This window comes from Gallinula chloropus (genome assembly GCF_964237585.1).
Source record: "Gallinula chloropus genome assembly, chromosome: 7".
Classification (NCBI taxonomy): Eukaryota; Metazoa; Chordata; class Aves; order Gruiformes; family Rallidae; genus Gallinula; species Gallinula chloropus.
Genome location: NC_140092.1, coordinates 25002678 through 25019008, shown reverse-complemented (window position 1 = coordinate 25019008; position 16331 = coordinate 25002678). Strand labels below are relative to the sequence as shown.

At 44.2% G+C, this 16331-nt stretch overlaps 1 protein-coding gene across 2 annotated transcripts in view; it reads left to right on the top strand.

Moving 5' to 3' along the window:
- Nucleotides 1–321: 321 nt before the first annotated feature.
- Nucleotides 322–16331, top strand: part of TLL1 (tolloid like 1) — a gene marked incomplete at both ends in the record, with an annotated part of 126930 nt that continues 110920 nt past the window's right edge. The window contains one exon of one of the 2 annotated variants that reach the window (XM_084266795.1): nt 322–493. In XM_084266795.1, coding sequence (XP_084122921.1) covers nt 337–493 — 157 coding nt within the window. The remainder of the gene's footprint in view (nt 494–16331) is intronic. The other variant, XM_084266794.1, reaches the window with a different exon arrangement.

The following is a 16331-nucleotide window of genomic DNA, read 5'->3' as shown; positions in this document are numbered from 1 at the left end:
CGACTTCTCCTCGGGCCGGGGGCAGGAGGGGCAGCGGCTCTCATGCTCCTCACCCCGTGCTTCACCAGTCTGCCCGGGGCTACCTAGGGAGCCCTGCTTCTCAGAGGGGCCTCCAGGTGGAGAAGGAGGACGGGGGAGGGGAGGGGGGGGACACGACCCCAAAAAAGCCCCCCCCAAAAAGAAGCAGCCTCAAAACAAAACCAACCCCTCCTCCCAAACCTGTGGTTCCTCCGTTCCTTACCCTCCTCTTCCCAAGCCTGCGGGGACAGCTGAAATTCATCTGCCGCCTAATTAATTCATCTGCACTCTGCCTACCACCTCTCCGCCCGAGGGAGGATGAAAATGCTTTGCTGGAGGATGGCACTGTGGCTGGCCAGTTGGACTGTCTGTGGGAAGCCTTCCTCCTGCTCTGGTCTCGATTATGACTACACTTACGATTTCACGGAGGAGGATAAAGCCGAGGCAATAGATTATAAGGATCCTTGCAAAGCCGGTAAGTGACTTCCACGACTAAAACAGCTTTCCCCCACCCCCTTCCCAGATGGTGACTTTGTCTCTCTGCTTTATTTACGGCGGTGTGTGTTGAGGGGAGGGGGGGAGGAGGCGGGGGGCGAGGCGAGGCGAGGCGAAAGGGTCCCGGGCTCACCTGCTCCCTCCCGGGGCAGCAGCGGCGATGAGCAGAACTGGGGAGTCCTGAGCCCGGCTTCCTCACCTGGGAAGGGTACCCAGGACCCGCTTTGCTGGGACTAAGGGCCTCCGGATTAAATGGGAGAAGGGCAGGGCCGGTCTCCCCCCTTCCGCGTCCCCGGGGGCGGCGGGACGGCTCCCGGAGCCTCCTCCCCGCCGCCCCGGGGATGCGCAAGTTGCGGAGGGCATTTCATCGAGGGGGAGGACACTGTGCCCCCCCCGCTGCCCCCCCCGCCCCGGCTGGCTCCTTAATGCCAGCTACAATTATTCATCCCTCTGAGTTAGCAGCAGCCAGAACTGACCTTGGGAAGTGGGTTCACCAGTATTAGAGTAGACAAGTGTATCTGGGTGATGGTTTATTATATTTTTGCCTCCCGAAAAGGTGTTGCGAACGGCAGTGGTGGTCTGTTCCTGAAAGCTCTGTCGCTAAAGAAGCGCTCAAGTTTTCCAGCGGCCCCCTTTGCATTAATTAGTTACTTTATATTCTGGAAGCTAGTTCAGCCAAGGGTTGTGCTCACCGTGCCGATGTGGTTTTCTGTAATTTATTGAGGAGAACGCGGTGAACATACATGCCAAGTATGCAGACACTGTGTTTTTCTAATCACAAAAATATTTTGTTCCTGAGTGTGAATTGTTAGGTCTGACTTGCCTTACTGCCCGGGAAAGCTTAAGTTCAAAAAGAGAGGGAGCAACTGCAAGCAAAACATTACTGTTTCCCACCTTGCACTCACAAATAAACATATATGAGTAGCTGGTTGTAGTCAGCATGAACTCTCCTAGTCTGGAATTCTTCAGGAAGACTCATGTGCATAATTTCTTATGGTGAGAAATGTGTGCTTGCTCTCAGCTTGCTGTGGGATTTTATTTTGTGTGCTTCTTGCTTCATAGTGAGAATAATTAAAGATTATAATTCATGATACTGTTTTAAGGCTAGGTGTGAATGAAAGACAGCAGGTAGAGAAGGGACTGCAATGTGATCAGCGCTGACAATTTCTTCCATCCTTTTGTTTTGTTTGGAAAGTTTCAGCCATTGAAGTATTTCATGGATATTCTCGCTGCTGGAGCTTCACAAGGTGCTTAGCTACTGCTGTGATGAGAGACGGGCAGATACTACAGAGTTAGTTGTGCATAGTTATCACTAGACTTACACGTGATCATTTGGAGGTTTTTTCTGTTGGGTGAATAGCCCGTTCACTTTTATGTTATCAGAAATGAGGATGCATGTCATCATTGCCCACTGGGTTTGGACCACACACCGCTTGTTTTGAACAAAAGTTGGACAGTTCTATGTATCAGTGAAACCAGGCCTCTGTGAAGCAGCGCTTCCCAATTTCTTTGCCCGCTAAACCTTCCCTAAAGGCTCTGTTAATCTTAGCCTGGGAAGTGGTGACACCTCATCAAAGGTGTTGGGGATAGCGGGTGCTCAGCCTCTTCTTAGCAGTGTAACCCAAATGTGTGTTCTCCCTAGGTCAGGTCTTACCGCCTGGGGTGTGCCTGGGGCTCCCGTGAGCCACCTTACTGATACCTGCTATTAGGGGGCTGCTGCAGCGGGGCCCTAGGGAGGGATAAAGCCAAGCTTCGTGCTCAGGGGCGCAAGTTGTTTGTGCTATGCATGAGATAGCAGGATCAAACAAAATAATCCTTGCTGAGGCTGTGCTCAGGGTATGCAAACTTTGTATCTCAGGTATAATTAACACCTGCTCTTATTGCCTTTCCAGGGCTGACAGCTTGAGGATGTGAAAGGGCTCTTCCCTTTTTATGTTCTTCTAACTGTTTGGGCTTGTACCAGTTAGGTCCCAGCTACCGGTGAATTTCTGCAGCTTGGCAAAATGGGGGAAGACCCCAAATCAGTTAGGGCTCTGCCTAGTGATGTGCTTCACAAATGCAGCTGAGCTCCACGCAGGTTTCACAGGTGTGCTAGAATAACTTCACCTACCGTGGTCTGTGAGCAAATGAAGTGCGTTGAAACCACCCCCAACTAAGATAGCCCGAATGTGCTGATGTGAGATGGATTCATCTGCTGCTTAGAAGCTATTTGCGCTCTGATTCTTCTCCACTGAGCAGTGTTTGCTGCTTAGTCTTTGTTCCATAGACCATGTGAGGAAACCTTTGTACTCTTGTGGCAGGAGGCACCAGTATGTGAGGCCTCGGACCAATGGTATGATTCTGTGTAGGTAACTCTTCTAGGTAAAGTCCTAACTCAGTTGAATTGTTCTTTTAGTGGGTCCCTTTCTCCTTATTTTTCCCTTCTGGAGAAGAGCTGGAGAAATGTAGGGGAAGCAGAGAGCCCCTGAGACGTTAGTTATAGGTATTCAGTGGGGTTATTTATGGGTGTTCTGTGTGTATTTTAACATTTTCATAAGAAAGAAATCTTTTTAGCAAGGGTGCCTAGAATCACACAGTCCTGTGACTTAAAATTCCTAGAAGCCATGTAGTGCAGTGTGCTGTAGAGGCTGAAAAGTACATTTTCTGACAAGTTTGTTGAAAAGCCTATGGTAACAGGAATCTGACAGATGCACGGCGGGGATTAGGGATTGTTTCTGGAACTGATGTTTTTCAATGGCATCTGAAACAGTAGTTGTTCTACGCAACAACCCCAAGGTTCAGACTGGGCGGTCAAGTCAGCACCTTGGAAGCCCTGAAGTCAGGGAAGAGAAGATAAATGCTGTGATGGTGTTGAGGAGATGAGGGTCGGTAGGGAAGCTATTGACACTGCACAGAAGAGCTTGATGAGCTGTGTGGTTTCCTGTGTGTTTGTCTGCAGACCTTTAACCTACATATGAATTTTGGGTCATGCTACTTCTCCTTATAATAAGTATCCTGGCACACTGTAACAGCGGGATGTGATGTAGTGCAGTTTCTGTGCTTCCGATGTCTCAGATATTTCCTCATGTCTCTCTGCAGGATATTGCCCTCACTGTTTATCATTGTGAAGTGTAAGGCATTCTTAGTTCATCTTCAAAATCTAATTTGTGAGAAGATGTGAAACTGGGAGTTGCCATGCTCCTCGCAATGCCAGACCTTAAGGAATCTAAGAACATAGATCAGTGTTTATATACATCAGGTATTACTCAAAAAAAAAAACCATACCTAGTTAGATTTCAATGGTTGCTGTCAAGCTTTTCAGATTGCAGCATGTATCAATGTTTATCCCTGGATTCTTGAACTTTGTGTTAGTTTTTTTTTTCCCAGTCTTCCTGCAGCTTATAATGTATTAAGGTTATCTGTTGAGAATAATATGGAGTGAGAAGGGTAGAAAAATACTTTCCCATCCTGTACTACTTGCTCATAGTCTGCACTTAGTTGCTATCAATGTGGGTTTTATTGAAGCCTTTTGTTTTCTCTCCCTTAAAGAAAACAGAGAGATACTCTCATGTGGTCTTCCAATGAATATACTGTGAACCATAATGGCCTTCCAGTACCTGAAGGGCCTATAGGAAAGCTGGGGAGGAACTTTTTAGAAGGGCCTGAAGTGATAGGATGATGGGGAATGGTTTTAAATTGGAAGGGGAGAGATTCAGATTGAGTATTCAGAAGAAATTCTTCTCTATGAGGGTGGTGAGGCCCTGGCACACAGTGTCCAGGGAAGTGGTGGCTGCCCCCTCCCTGGAGGTGTTCAAGGCCAGGTTGGATGGGGCCTTGAGCAGCCTGGTCTGATGAGAGGTATCCCAGCCATGGCAGGGGGTTGGGACTTGATGATGTTTAAGGTCCCTTCCAACCCTGACCATTCTGTGATTCTGTGGGAGACTAGGCAACAAATCTTAGTTTTGTTTTGTACCTGCTGGTGACTGTTCCAGTCTCTGGACAGCTGACTATCCTCAGCAAAGTCCCTTCTAGCATTCCTTCTGTGAGGCATTTAATTTCCTAAAGGAAAAGGTGAAGTAAACTGAAAGCTGAATTCCTTGATCTGTTGGTTTTCCCTGTTTTGGGCCTTGGTTGTCTTTGCAGCAGAGATACTGTCTTGCACTGGAGAAACTTTTCCCAAAGAAAACTTCATTGAAACTTTTACATTCTCACAGTAGTTTGGCTTATGGTTTTTTGGGGTGTTTTTGTTGGTTTTGAACAGAACTTTTTTTTTTTTTTTAATTCCCCTGGTAAAGCTAGATGCATATCAAAAGCATAATAATAATAAGGAAGTACATTTCTAACTTGGAAATTGGTGAGCTTGCTGCTCTCTGACTAAGAACACATTCTGTATTGAGAATAAAAGTAAGACTGACCCTCCTTGTTACGTCAGTTTTCTCACTCCTGTGAGAATCGAAGGAAGTAATTTGGTGTCCTTGCACCTGTACAAATAAAAGCTTGGATTGTCTGTACCAGGGTGATTAGTGTTTCTCACCCCACTTGGGTATGAAACCTAATTACATATTTTACTTGAAAAGTATCTGAACATGAAAAGTTGGTAAATGTTAAGTATAATTATTACATGGTGTCACCTGCAACTGCAGCTTAACTTTCGTTTGCAGCAGCCTTCTATACTGCCAGGTTGTTTGGGTTTTTATCTAAACTTGTGTCTTGTGTTCTGGGATGCGTTTTCAGCTGGGAACATGCCAGTTGTACAGTCTGTTAATACAGGAATTCTTAAAACCTCTGATTATATGTCTTGAATCTGGTGGATGATTTAGATGGTTGAGCTCTTTCATCTTTATATTGCAGTCATGCAATAAATTCTGGAAGATGTATTGTGCAATTTGTACTAATATAGAGGTTTTGCTGGTGATACCACTTGCCAGATTGACAGAGCTGTGACTATTCACATAGTAAATGTGTAGTGTAGGCAGCTGAAAGAGAAACAAGCTTTTCTAAATACTGTCTCAGCCTCCATCCTGCTGTGGATAAACTTTTAGGATAAATCAGACTACTGGAAAAATTTAGGGTTTTCACACAAATATCTTTTTCTCCTCAGAATTCTCCACTGTTACTTTCTGTGATGCTCTTTAATGTGTTATCTCAACAACCTTGAAACAGGTTTGTGTGAACGTAAAGTCCTTTTTTACCTCTGCTTCATTGAAAAGATTTAATTCAGCAGTGAAACTCTGGGAAAACTCTGTTAAATGAATATATGTGATGTTCTAACTTTGTGAAAAGTCTTCTATACCCAAGGCTCAATTTCACATCCAGACCGCTTTCCATTGGGATCTGTTTCTGACTGTACTTCTGGTGTGTTGAACAAGTGACCTGCGAGGAGCAGTATTACATCACTACAAAACAAGCCTAATTGACAAATCTAATTGAGCTTGGAATCGGGTCCCCCAGGCAAGCTGGGGAACACTCACCACACCTGGATGTCTGCCTTATGTCACTCTTACAGCCCCTCTGGAAAACAGGGTTGATAGGCTTATGACATAATTCCATTCACTTCTTTTTGTAGGGAAACGCTCATGTCTGTGGTGCTGTAAAATGGAAGAATCAGCTTGTGATTTTCATAGGCACAGGGGAGCTTGTGGAGGAAAACAGACCCTTTCGCTTTTTTTCTTCCCCCCCACCCCCACCCCCTCCTTCCTGGATGTGTTACAGTGCTCCCAACTTTATAATGGTGAATAAACTAAACAAGGGTAGAAATCTCTATTCTTTGTTTAGACAATGTGTGTTTATCCTTAAACTGAAATAGGGTTTTATGGTCTAGCTTTAGACGCATGAAAAATGTTATGGCTATCCAGCACTCCTCCTTTTCTTTTTTTCCTTTTTAACTATGTCTGAAGGAAAGATGGTGCTAAGTCTACCAGAGCAAAAGTAAGCTTGGGGATTTCAAAGCTCTCAGTAGGATGGACAGTCTTCCATTGTGTTTTTCAGACTTCTCTCAGCATCCTTAGGATCTTATCTAATCTGCTTTGTTCCAGTTGTTATTGAATGTGGTTTGTTCCTCCTGTTCTTGACCACAAGCAACCTCTGTCTACCTCCTTACTGCATCCCTTCAGAGCTATTTCAACCACAAGTGTCACTGGAGAAGTCTTGTGATATTTTTAGCGCTCTCTTCTCAGGGTATTTTTCTTGGCTAAGAAAGACCTAATGGCTCATCTGCTCATGTGTTTCAATGCATATTCATTCTTTGTGTATGCTGCTTATCTTCTACTTCTTTCCTTGTCACTTCTTTCATTGTTGCTATGACAAGTTTCCTTTCCTTTGGGTTCCCCTTCCCCACTGAATGTATTACTCTGCTTGCTTTTCAGCTTTTCCTTTTGCTGCCTGGCCAGTCACCTAGTTTTGTCTTCTCAGTTTGGTTGATCCCCCCCCCCCCCCCCCCCCAAACTCACCCTGGACATATTCTTCTCTTGCTCACTATCAGCAGTTATTCCCCTCAAATGTAACTTCTAGCTCATCATCAGGCTTTCTGCAAGATTCTCTTCTACTGCTTCAAGAGTTTAGTAGCAGAGAAGCTGGGCAATAATGTCCACAGCTGGGAAAGAGGAGGGCAGGCGGGCTGTGCCTCACCAGTACGTTCTCGGGGCTTGCACTGGAGAGCTTAGTGGGCTGCCAGTGATTTGTTACTGTGTGCCAAGCCTTGAAATACGCAGCTATAAATACTCATACCAAATGCGTGCGTGAACCTTCTGTCTCCATTGGACTCAAGGCACCAGAATATCAAGATATGATGTGAAGACTGTCCTTGCTGAACAATAGAAGTAAGAGTACTAGAAGTACTTGAGGTGCAGAAGTTGTATAAATAGTAATGTACCAGAACAGGTTGAGCTGGGGAGTGTGAAGGTAGAGGCTGTGCTGTGGACGTATGTAGAGTGTCGGTGTGCAACCCATGTGAGCGGCTGCTTTTGCAGACTCCTTGGAGGCAGTTCCTACTCGTACAGATACTCTCAGATGACTTATATTGGGATTTTTGCATAGGTAATGGTCTGCAAATTCAAGCGATTATAAACCTGTGAGATTCAGGTCTTTGAGCACAATCAGATGGCTTTTATGGAGCAGTAACACTCTGATATGTAGGTTTCAACACCAAAATAGCAAAAAATCAATTTTGTTCTAGAATAACTCCTGTTTTTTTCTTCAGGTGTGTAAAATATGATGCCTAATGGGATCTGCAGTGTGTATTGAACCAGCTTCTTTGCTGTATATGCTTTATTGAGATAAAGTCTATCCATAATTGACAAGGAATTGATTTTTTTTCCAATTAAATTTGATGGCTATAAATTATATCGCAGAACTATATGTCTGGTTTGAGGTATCCTCTGACTAAGGCTTATGAACGTTCTTAGCAACAATTTCCATTACATGAAACCCTTACAATTTTCCTTAAATTATGTGGGAGTTTTAATTTTAAAATAGACATAAATCATGGCTAAGGCTGGTGCTACTCGGCAACATGATTTCAGCTGTGCCGGGACTGTCACTGTCAGGATAATGACACATCTTCCCAGGATTCAAAACTTGAGAGATTTCTAGGTTGGTATCCTTGAGTCGTTGATGAGCTACCAGAGTTTTACTATTACATTAAGGAATAGTAATTATTTGCAATCTTATCTGATCAGGGAATAATCAAGAAAATCAGGACACAAACATGCAGAAGAGAGATTTTATTTTCAAATTCCCTTTTGGTCTATTTAAATCTGAATTCAGAAATTACCTGTCTTGCTCTTCTGATGAATTTCACAGAATCACAAGGTTGGAATAGACCTTTGAAAATCAAGTCCAACCATTCCCATCCTAAGCTAAACCGTATCCCTACCTCATCTACCCTTTTTTTAAACACATCCAGGGAAGGTGACTCAGCCCCCTCCCTGGGCAGCCTGTTCCAGGCCCTGACAGCTCTTTCAGTAAAAAAATTTTTTCTAATGTCCAATCTAAACCTGCCCTGGCACAGCTTCATGCCATTTCCCCTTGTTCTATCTCCTGTCACATGGCTGAAGAGACCATCGCCCGCCTCTCTACAACCTCCCTTCAGGTAGTTGTAGGTGGGGAGAAGGTCTCCCCTCAGCCCCCTCTTCACCAAGCTAAACAACCCCAGCTCCCTCAGCCGCTCCTCAGGGTATTTTCAGTCCAGCCCCTTCACCAGCCTGGTTGTCCTTCTCTGGACTCGCTTGAGGACCTCAGTGTCCTTCTTATGGTGAGGAGCCCAGAACTGGACACAGTACTCAAGGTGTGGCCTCACCAATGCCGAGTACAGGGGCACAATTACTTCCCTAGACCTACTGGCCACACTGTTTTTGATACAAGCCAAGATGCCATTGGCCTTCTTGGCCGCCTGGGCACACTGCTGGCTCATATTCAGCTTGCAGTCAACAAACACCCCCAGGTCCTTCTCTGCCTGCCACCTCTCCAGCCAACCTCCCCCAAACCTGTAGCGCTGCGTGGGGTTGTTATGTCCCATGTACAGCACTGCACTTGGCCTTGTTAAACCTCATCCCATTGGTCTCAGCCCATCAGTCCAGTCTGTTCAGATCCCTCTGAAGAGCCTCCCTACCCTCAGGCAGATCAACACTTCCTCCTAGTTTAGTGTAATCTGCAAACTTACTGAGGGAGCATTCAATCCAGGTCACTGATAAAGATGCTGAACAAGACCAGACCCAGGACTGAGCCCTGGGGGATGCCACTCGTGACGGGCCTCCAGCTGGATTTTGTTCCATTCACCACCACCCTTTGGGCCCATTCATCCAGCCAGTTTTTAACCCAGCTCAGGGTCCACTTGTCCAGGCCAGTGGCAGCCAGTTTCTCAGTCAGAATGCTGTGAGAAACCCTCTCAAAGGCTTTACTGAAGTCCAGGTAGACACATCCACAGCCTTCCCCTTGTCCATTAAGCAGGTCACCTTGTCACAGAAGGTGATCAGGTTAGTTTGACAGGATTTACCGTTTGTAAACCCATGCTGACTAGGCCTGATCCCTTGGCCATCATGCATATGCTGCATGATAGCTCCCAAGATGATCCTCTCCATGATCTTCCCCAGGACTGAGGTCAGACTGACAGGCTTGTAGTTCCCTGGATCCTCCTTCTGGCTGTTCTTATGTATGGGTGTCACATCTGCCAGCCTCCAGTCAAGAGGAACTTCCCCAGTCTGCCAATTTCATCCCTTTTCCTACGAGAACTGAATGGCAAGGATACTTCACTGCATTTGAAAGGTGCCAGAGCCTCTTCAACCATGCTGTGTTCCTTGGATATTGTAAACTGCACGGTGGAGTTTGAACGTCAGCTCTTGGTAGAAGTGAGGGGGCACAAGCATCAGCTGAGAGGGGATGTATCTAAAGAGCTGAGCAGATGGGTTGCATCATTCTCATGCTGGTTGCAGCAGCTAAACATATTCCTAGTAATAACTCTTATTGATATTAAACAAAAGTGAATCCATTTTATCGGTGTCTGACTTTTTAATGCCCATTAGGTGCCAGTTAGGTACGTGCTTGCTGTTGGTGGGTACTGAATTACTAAAGATCTTCAGCATTTTTCCATTTCCCCAGTAAAGCTGAAAGAATTTGACTAGGGCACAGGGGTTGGAGGAGGAGTGGCCAAGAGGCAAAGCTTCTCAGTGTTTCCCAACGATGTACTCAGATAAGTGAAGAAAATAATTTCAGCTAATTCTTATGTAATACCAAGATTTATTTGAACAGTTTACTTGCACAGCCAATTATAATTGGGTTCATGAAAAGAAGTTTTAGAACAACTCTGCGGGTGTGAGAACATGATGATGGACTGCCCAGTTTCTCCATCTGGTAAAATGTCCTTATATTTATAACAAATTTGCATAGATATTCAGTTTTACTTGCTTTTTTCCCCTTACTCAACATTACTCTTATAGTTGTGCTCTGACCTCAGCTTTATTTGCAGGTGGGTTAAGCTCTGCTACTTGACAACTCTTTCAGTACTTAAAATTGTCTCTTTCATCCCTTGTAAAGGTGTGTATCCATATAGTCAAATCGATAAATTGGTATTTTGTGTTCAGGTCACCTGCTTATCCATTTTCTCATGAAGAGTATAGAATGGTTCAGTGGAAAGCTGATGGCAGCATGATGTAGACATGTCACCCTGGCTTGGGTTTTTTTTTTTTTTTGTGATAGTTGGTTTCATGGAATTACAGAATGTCTGGGGTTGGAAGGGGTGTCAGAGATCATCTAGTTCCAGCCCTCTGGCTCACGAGCCCTGGGTGCCCAAAGCCCCATCCAACCTGTCCTTGAACCCTGCCAGGGATCCAGGGGCTCTCTCAGCCTCTCTGGGCACCCTGTGCCAGGGTCTCCCCACCCTCAGAGTGAAGAATTCTTTCCTCACATCTAACTGAACCCTGCCCTCTCCCAGCTTGAAGCCATTGCCCTGCACTCCCTGGTGACTAGCCCCTTTCCCACTTCCCTGTATGCCCCTCAGGGACTGGTAGGCTGCAATTAGGTGTCCCTGGAACCTTCTCTTCTCCAGACCGAGCCAGCCCAGCTCTCGCAGCCTGTCCTCACAGGAGGGGTGCTCCAGCCCCCAATCATCTTCATGGCCTCCTCTGGACTCGTTCCAACAACTACGTATATTTCCTATAATGGGGATCCCAGAGCTGGATCATAGAATCATAGAATTGTAGGGGTTGGAAGGGACCTCGAGAGATCATCGGGTCCAACCCCCCTGCCAAAGCAGCTCCCTAGGACATATCACTCAGATAGGCATCCAGGCGGGTCTTGAATATTTCCAGAGAAGGAGACTCCACCACCTCCCTGGGCAGCCTGTCCCAGGGCTCCCTCACCCTCACTGGGAAAAAGCTTTAGTTTTTGTACTGGTGCTGAAGATATTTGAGTAATGCAGGACTCCTGGTGGGGTTTAGTACCAGGATCTTTGATCTACTCACCAGCCCATCTTTTTGTCATCGTATAACTGCTCAGTCATTCTTGAACTATGCAGCTGTTAAGATGATTGATTAGGGACTAAACTCTGGAATCCTTATTCTGTTGTTACCGATGTGTTGTAATGCCATGATGTTCTGGAAGCTAGTATAGATTAATATTTCATGCCTGGAAAAGACATTATTAGGAAAAAACCCAACCCCAAGAAACCTCCTCTCAACAAACCCTTAGACAAAAAAATAATAAGCCTATATATAGCGAAGGAACCAGATTCATGCAGACAAGTGTTTTATTCCACAAAGCATAGATTATTGGAAAAACTGTGAAATGAAAACAGAGTAAAACATGTTCAAGTTAGAAAAGAGAAAACAAGAGAGAAGGGACGTGATGAACATACATGGTTTAAGTAATTCCAAAGGGCGATAAAAATGTTATTTTTGTTTCTACTCTTGTTAGTTTGTTAAATTCTGAATAACAAATTCAGAACTGAGACGGGGAGATACGTGAGAATTTAGATGGAAGTCTGTTGAAGGGTTCCACTGAGGCAGCAGTTGGATACATGTCACAACGTTTATTGAGATACCAGGGATAGCTGAAGCCCTGATAATTAATAATGATAACACTTTCAAGTGGATGTTATACCCCAGGCTTCAGAGATTAAACCAATCTTTAGTAGCTGGAAATCAGGATGAACACTAATGTGTGTCAAGATTATTCTCATGTACCTACTGCAGATACTTGTTTCTTTCTGTGGAGCAGCTGGTGGTGACTGCTGTCGGAGACAGGACCTTGGATGTGATCCAGTGTTGCAGTTCCTTTGTTCCTCAGCCCTCCCTAAATGCTATTTAAAACACTCGTGTCTTGTAGCGTGTCTGGAAAATAAATGCAATTTTTCTGTTTTGGGGAGCAAATGGACTTCGAAGCTCACCCTGACTGTAAATGCATTGATCAGTCACATTTGATAAGGATGAATGTGTGCAAGCACACGAGAAGAAAACCACGTTTACTTAATGTGTGCAGATTCTCATTGTGGGTCCAGCAGAGCGCTTTATGGATGTTTAGTGTTAAACATGTGTGCTCGCCTGGTTACCTGGGCAAGTATCACTGAAGCACAGGTGCCTGTAGAAGCATCTGTAGAGGATCTTTGAAGTTGCATGTACAGATGTTTGGGTGTCCTGTCATCTCCTTCCCTCGCCCACCCCCATGCTGGGAAACACCACATTAATCTGGGTGTTAAACTTGGTCTGGAAGTTATTGAACTCAGCAGGAATGATTCCAGTTACTTTAGAGAGAATATTTATCGGTGACTAAGAAAACGCAGCACTGACTAATTTACTCCTGCATACTTGGGAGATGGCATGCTTGTGCTCATGTACTCACACGCTTTGTAGACATGCTAATGAAGGCAGTTGGATTTTTGCCCCAGTTTCTGTAGTTGTCATCACGAACACAAGAGTATTGTGAAATCGTACATTAAGTGACCTTGTGATTGCAGGTTTTTTTCTTGCTGGATGGGGGTGTGAAAAAAATCCTGAAGCTTGCAAGAGCATCTGATATATTTATTTTTTCCCTCCCCTCAGAAGAAGCCTTGGGCTAAGACTGGATTTTGATTACTGCAGTAGTTTCCCAGCCTTTAGAGATAGGTTTCTTCTTGTCGTAGCTGAATACTTTGTTAATTGTTCATTCTGATGAATGTCTAAAGATGCTGACAGACACAATGGTTGCAGTTGCATATACAGTTCCTTATCTGTGTAATTTCAATAAACATATGCTCAAAAAATAATAAAAAATATAGCCGGCATGTGAGACTGCTGATATTATTACAGACCATGTTGACATCAAAGTCATTAGCTGAAGTTTGACAAGCACTGAAGGTCTCTTCAGTTTTTTACAATATCCCCAAATTAAAACATTTCCTATCCTAGAGGCTGCTAGAAGCTCAAGAGATCTTGAAAAACTAGGATGAACAGGTGTACTGATAGTCACATTTATTTAATGACTTCAAGAAGTAGTTAAATGGTAAAATAAGACCAGAGCAGACAGTGCATGGTTTTTGTTTTTTCTCCTAAAGCTATGTATAGTTTGGATGGATTACAGAAGCTCTAAGTTACAGTGTAGGCACGGATATCCTTAAGACGTAGCCGAACTTGGTGCAAATCTTGTGTTTGACCACATAGTTCGTTACTTTTCTGTTTCACAAACTCCTGTTTTCTTTGTGATGTTCTTTCTTGAGTGTGTTGAGCTTTAATCATGGCCTGAGTGAGAACCGCAGGTGATGAATGAGTCTAGATTTGACTGAGGATGCTAGTCTGAGGAAGTCCTTTAGTTGGCTTTAGTTACAGAGATTTCTGGAATTGTTTGGCAGCGGAATGAAGGACACAAATCTTTGCCTATCATGAAAAGATTATCTTTATACAGCATGTAAATCCTTTGAACCCTGGATTGAAGGAGGAGTGAAGAGAGAGTGTAGGAGAGCGGTTTTTGTTTTTTAACTCAGTCTTTTATCTGCGTTCTTGAGGATTAAACCCTTTCACACGTGAAGTGCAGGTGAAAATACCAACCCACCAGTTCAGGTCTTTTGGATATTCTCATCCATAAAACCTTTACTTTGGAAGAAGCTCAATTACGGATGGATTGCAGCACGAGTCAGTCACAGTCAGCGTGTCTACAGAAGGGAAACTTGGGTGAAGGGAAGGTATGACATCCTTCTGCGTTATGGAAGAGAGTAAAATACAGAGATGCCTCATTGATCTGTAGCTCTGATTATGGAGATGTGCAGATCTTGAGGGGGCTAAACCAAAATTATTAGAGAGAAATGCAAGGTATTCTGTGGTGATGTAAGTGAACAATGTGTAGAGCCAACAAAAGTCATGACAGTATTTTCACTTGGACATTAATTTTTCTTGGCTGCTTTTTGAGATTTTTTTTTAAAGTGCCTGTTAGATTTACTTGGAGTACAGTACAGCGCTCCATCACATACGAGGGGCTTTTGCTGATTCATTGATCTAGGTGTTCTCATCCCAAGGTTGTATAGGAAGTCAGGGGTTTCCTGAATTATTTAGAAAGACTTGATGGTAAGTGTAAACCTTTTGTTTGCCGTTCCTAATTATGAACAACTTCAGAGTAAAGAACAGCCCTAGAGAAGGAAAAATCAAGAAAAAACTAGCACAAGACTCCATTCTAACTACATAATTTTATAAAAGAAAAAATATTTGACCCTTGCTTTCTGCTAACATACTCTGTCTTGGCTTTACTGACATACAATGTCCTATTTATGGTGAAATTTTCTTCTCTCCTCCCAAGGAGCAGATGATGGGTCACTGAAATCAGCAAAGATCTAGATAAGATTTTGAATCTACTTGCATGTGGTGAAGAAGCAAGTTACCATTCCCATTCTGAGGTACCAATCAATTCCAATGCCTTTTCGTTCTTTATGGCTGTTCTGGCATCCAGATGAACCTCTTCTACAGCTGGATGTCCACTGGAGAGGACCATGCATGAGACTTGCTCCTGTGCTGATGGAGCTGCAGGGATTTCTACCTTCCTGGGGTGCTATTGAACACACACTGCATCCTTCCTTCCTTCCTCCCCTCTTCATAATCAGCTCTGGATTTAGTTTGCCTTCCTGCTCCTCGTCTGAAGGGCTGCAGGTACCTGTGTTTAAGCTTGGGTAGGTGCTTATGGAAGTCATACGCAATAAATGGACATCACCGAGCGCTGCATGGGTTATCTGCTGGGGGATCCAGGTAAAACTGAGCTGCAAATGAGAGGTGACTTACCTTACACTGAGCCCTCTGCAGCTGCGGGCAGGGGGTTTCCAGCAGGAACTTCTCTGAGTGCAATTTGACTGCAGGTCATACAGCTCTCTGGATTTAGCTGCTGCTAAGGCAGTAACTTCTAATTAAAGCACCAATACACGCATCAGAATTTCCAGTGCTGTTTTGTTCCAACACGTAGTTCAGTTACATATGGATGTATTGTTCTAGCCCAGAACTTATGGTTTTGCTCTTGTGTGCTGCTGTGGATTGTTTGGTGGCTCTTCCATGGCTGATACAGACAGCATGTCTGAAGGTTTGTTGGGCTTTTTCTTTCCCTGAGGTTGGTCAAAGAAAAGGTAATTGCTTTCCTTGCAAACTTTTGAGTTTCATGTTTCTGGCCCATCGTAGCTGCATAGCTATTGGGTTAGGTGGGCCGTGGTGGGGGATGTACCTTAGGGCATGCTGCCTGGAGCTGGGACCCATGGCAGCCAATGGAGGTGTTCCGTTTTCCCCTGTTGTGATGTCCGTTAAGTAGTATCTTCTGAATTGTGTCCTGACACACTTACACAGGAATGCTAAGCACATGTGTGTGCTGCAGCTTGCAAGGCTGAATCCTTCACTCAAACTGCAGTCACTCTCAGGGAGTCTTGTTGCTTCTTGTGACGTGAATGGCACGGTGACGTTTACCTTAAGGACATTGGAATTTGAACTCGAGGAAAAACACTATTTAGGGCAAAAATTGTTTTCAGCAGGTTCCACTAAATTATATATTTATATAATTTCATATAAATTATCTATTTACTGGGACTTGCTGAAGGTATATTTCTAAAAAATTCCATTATAACAGAAGTGAGAGGTAACCAGGTAATTGGGGTGTAATTAGCTTTTTGGTGTTTTGCAATGTTTTTCTTTTAAAATAATCTATGTAGTTGTTGCAGCAGGAGAATATTTCCAAAGTGCAATTACACTATACGGATTTCCAAGCATAAATAGCTGTTTTTAAGAAACAGTTACTGTTCATGTACCATATGGAAGCAAATAATCCATGCAGTTTAACCGGGGCCTTTGGATTGGATCCGAAGGAAAACTTGGTGGGAAATAATACAGAGAGAAGATGATGTGGTGAGGGCA